We start from the raw sequence: 3,175 nt of genomic DNA on the forward strand, positions 1-3,175 counted from the left end.
AGTATAGAGTGTAAAGTCAGAGGGCCACGGGAAGCAGGAACTGACACATCATCAATACAAGATGAATACACAGAAAACGCCTACAGTGTTTGTAACATTGAAAGAGAACAACAAACAATAAGCTCAGATAATATCACTCACAAACCAATAACATATTACAAGAGGTGCATTGCAAAGGCGGAATTATGGAGCAAACAAACAAGTTTAGGGAATTATGATCAGCATTCATTTGCCTGTCCCTTTTTTCGTGCCGGCATCTTTGACAAATATGGCGGAGAGTTACATTTTGATGAAGCTGGAGTAATGCTATTGGTACCACCTGGTGCCATCCAACAGTCGACACCTCAACTAATTTACATATATTTACATCATGAACAAAATGAAATTTTACCAATCCCGCCAAACATGATGGCGACGAGTCCAGTGGTGTTTTGTGGGCCATCCGGAATGGTGTTTGACCAAAGAGTTCTATTATCGTATCAGCATTGTGCAAATATTAAAAATAATAACACGAATTTGATAACACTGCGTACGGAAACTGAACCCGACCAGTCACCAAGTTTTCACAACTTATCAGAAGACAATGATTCGATTACCCTTATAAAAGGCAACACGGTGACGTTAATGTTGTCTCATTTTACTGGACATACTAGTGTTGTACAATGTGAAGAGGAAAAAGAAACAGTGATACATGAAAAATGGTTAAATTTGATGTTGTTTTCGTCACAAATAAATGATGATGATTACGATTTACAACTTCGTCTATATTGTGCCAATCAGACCGAAGATGCTCGATATGTGGGTTTTTTTTGTTTTATATTCGATTTTGAATAATTTCTCAGAGGTGCTTAGAACCCATAGAGTACTACTGTAGGCATGTATTTGTATATATTTAATATTTCATATATCTTATATTATAATTATTGCTATTGAACTCAATACAATCATGATTTTGCCAATGTGTCCGTCTAATACACCTGTCCTTCATGTAAATCTGACTTAAAAACTTACAAATCAAACGTTGATATTTATTAGACAGGGATGTACGCATGTCTCACAACCAAGCAGGTTTTGTACGTTTACGGCCCCGCCTAACAGCAATATCCTGGGGCTTGACTCGGCAGAAATAATTATGTGACAGTCAAAATTAAGAAAGTGCGCCGAAGCTTCCACTATTAGAGCATGGAGAAAATAAAATATAATTATTTTATTTTCTCCATGGTTAATGTTACATGTTTATGTATTTACTGGGTTTGTTATATGTTACATGTACACTGTATCTGCCGAATATACACAATATAATGATTAACCTGCATGTTACGTTTACAAACTGCCACCTATTCCCCAATAACAGAAAGGGCAAGTTAATTACTAATACTTCTGTAATTTCGATTTACTGTGGATGTGTTATTCTCTTTTGAAAGATTGTGTTGGAAGATGAGCGGCTCTTGGAAGGTTCATTGCGTTCCCCTACCTTCCCGTTTCTTTTTGCAAGTATAAGCGATATAAATGTTCTCCTAAACTCGGAAGGAAATTGGAAAGTACGTGGAGGGAAGACTAAACAGGTGAGATGTTGGATATAAGAGTGGGGTAGTGGTGTAGTATTTAGTATGCTCGCCAATTCCATTTCATTTATTTCGTCAATTTCAATATCATGAAACAGACAAACAATTACCTGTCTCTTATACACATCTAGATGTGTATAAGAGACAGATGTAGGCCTATGTGTGTGTGTAACAGAAGCGGCAGTGTTGACAACGACGAAGTTAATGATAATGATGATGATAACAATTATCATAACAATATCATATTGAGCTAGCTTGTCGAAATAAATAAATAAAATAGCTTCATGAAGGTGCAAAATAGTATGACATTAGTTATTTCCAATACAATTTTAATTCTGAAAAAAACAAAACCGCAATGGACCAGTTTGTACTGAATTTCTACTTACCAATCCTTTATTTCTCATGTATGTAGAAATACTGCAATACTTGTCATAAAATTCTTGCTTATCCTTCGTTTCAAGCTTATCAATACTTGTACAAACTTGTTTTAACAAATACAGCGCGTCATTGTTTTCAGATTGCTCTTCACAGTCACTTTTCTTATCTTTCTTAACAAGTAATTCCTCTGCATAAAAAAATGAAAGTAATAGAAATCAATAGATTTTGACTACTGTCATAATAATAAGTAAAAACACCACCAGGCATTTAATATTACAATTGTTTTTAATCGTAAACCTGGTCGTGGGCTCAATAAAGAGCTTAAATCGTGTAGCAAAGAAGTTTTAGGAATACTATTCTCATCATCATTGCGAATATAACAAATTTTTCCAGAGCTTATAGATTAAAGCACGTGTATCTAAATTTCCATAATACAGTAATGACTAGTAAAGCGAAACCTTCATTGCAAACACCACGTGTCACTGCGTAATTGTTACGGTAATTAGGGCCATAACAATGAGACAGCTAGCGTGATCTTTATGATGAAAGTTTGCTTCTTTAGACGTATTTCAATAATATCTAGACTTGGGTATAAGTTCAAGCATTGATAATAATAATAATAATAATAATAATAATAATAATAATAATAATAATAATAATAATAATAATAATAATAATAATAATAATAATAATAATAAATTCACTCATTCATTGGTGCTCTGCCATTTTGACAGGTCACATGAAATCCAGTGTGTTAGAGCTGTCTATTCCCAGTTTTTTTAAATTTGAAAATAACTGTCGCCCTGTTTTATTTGATCAAGAAATGCTGATCTTTTCCTTCATCTTTGTTCTTGTCATGAAAACGGCTTTATATAATATTGTAGGCAACTATGTAATTTCGTGTCATTTTTTTTTTTTTGTTGAAAGTAAAATTCAAGCTAATTTAGGTCTTTAGTGTGTAAAGCGATAGAAAAAACATGTTGCCATTTTTTTAAAGTTTAAGGGTGTCAAATCCAACATAGCCGCCAATACTTAAAATGTCTAATAAATTTCACATATTTAACAAAACAACTTGCATTACGATAATATTTGAAGTCCAAATTAATGCAACAGAAGTCCTAAACCATAGACCTAGCTTAAAACCAAAATTCAAGAAAGGCCGGCCATTTTAAAATTCAAAACGACTCCATTACAAAAAATAAATATAATATAAATTATTAAAAATTATTAAC

The 3,175-nt window shown here is 33.1% G+C and overlaps 1 protein-coding gene across 1 annotated transcript in view; it reads left to right on the top strand.

Moving 5' to 3' along the window:
- The window catches only part of LOC117106366 (netrin receptor UNC5C-like), a 6,015-nt gene extending 4,432 nt beyond the window's left edge, over positions 1-1,583 (top strand). The window contains exons 3-4 of the mRNA XM_033247742.1: positions 3-798; positions 1,425-1,583. Of these exons, the coding sequence (XP_033103633.1) occupies positions 3-798; positions 1,425-1,583 (955 nt within the window). The remainder of the gene's footprint in view (positions 1-2; positions 799-1,424) is intronic.
- Positions 1,584-3,175: the final 1,592 nt, after the last annotated feature.

Source organism: Anneissia japonica, unplaced genomic scaffold (assembly GCF_011630105.1).
Source record: "Anneissia japonica isolate Jap-2015-1 unplaced genomic scaffold, ASM1163010v1 scaffold288158_len382065_cov157, whole genome shotgun sequence".
NCBI classification, from domain to species: domain Eukaryota; kingdom Metazoa; phylum Echinodermata; class Crinoidea; order Comatulida; family Comatulidae; genus Anneissia; species Anneissia japonica.